This window comes from Eimeria tenella, genomic scaffold (assembly GCF_000499545.2).
Source record: "Eimeria tenella Houghton genomic scaffold, Eth_scaff2963, whole genome shotgun sequence".
In the NCBI taxonomy this organism is placed as follows: domain Eukaryota; phylum Apicomplexa; class Conoidasida; order Eucoccidiorida; family Eimeriidae; genus Eimeria; species Eimeria tenella.
This window is the reverse complement of record NW_013542839.1, coordinates 1,054-1,287: the sequence shown is the minus strand read 5'-3', so window position 1 is coordinate 1,287 and position 234 is coordinate 1,054. Positions and strand designations below refer to the sequence as shown.

Here is a 234-nt window from a genome sequence, read left to right as displayed (position 1 = left end):
CAAAATAATAATTAAAGGGGAAACAAACGAATGAATAAATTATAAATAAACCAAACAGACAAATAAATGAATCACTAATTAAGAGTAAATAAATAAAAAGAAATAAATAAAATAAATAAAAATAAATAAAAATAAAAATAAATAAACAAATAAAAATATATCCCACCGAGCCACTGGTGTCCTTGTGAAGAGAGCCAAGAAGAGCAATCGCCCCGCCAAAGGGCATCTGAGACA

At 27.4% G+C, this 234-nt stretch overlaps 1 protein-coding gene across 1 annotated transcript in view; it reads right to left on the bottom strand.

The window, feature by feature from the left end:
- Positions 1 to 171: 171 nt before the first annotated feature.
- Positions 172 to 234, bottom strand: part of ETH_00040920 (adhesion regulating molecule, putative) — a gene marked incomplete at both ends in the record, with an annotated part of 850 nt that continues 787 nt past the window's right edge. Inside the window, one exon of the mRNA XM_013375672.1 lies at positions 172 to 226. Within this exon, the coding sequence (XP_013231126.1) occupies positions 172 to 226 (55 nt within the window). The remainder of the gene's footprint in view (positions 227 to 234) is intronic.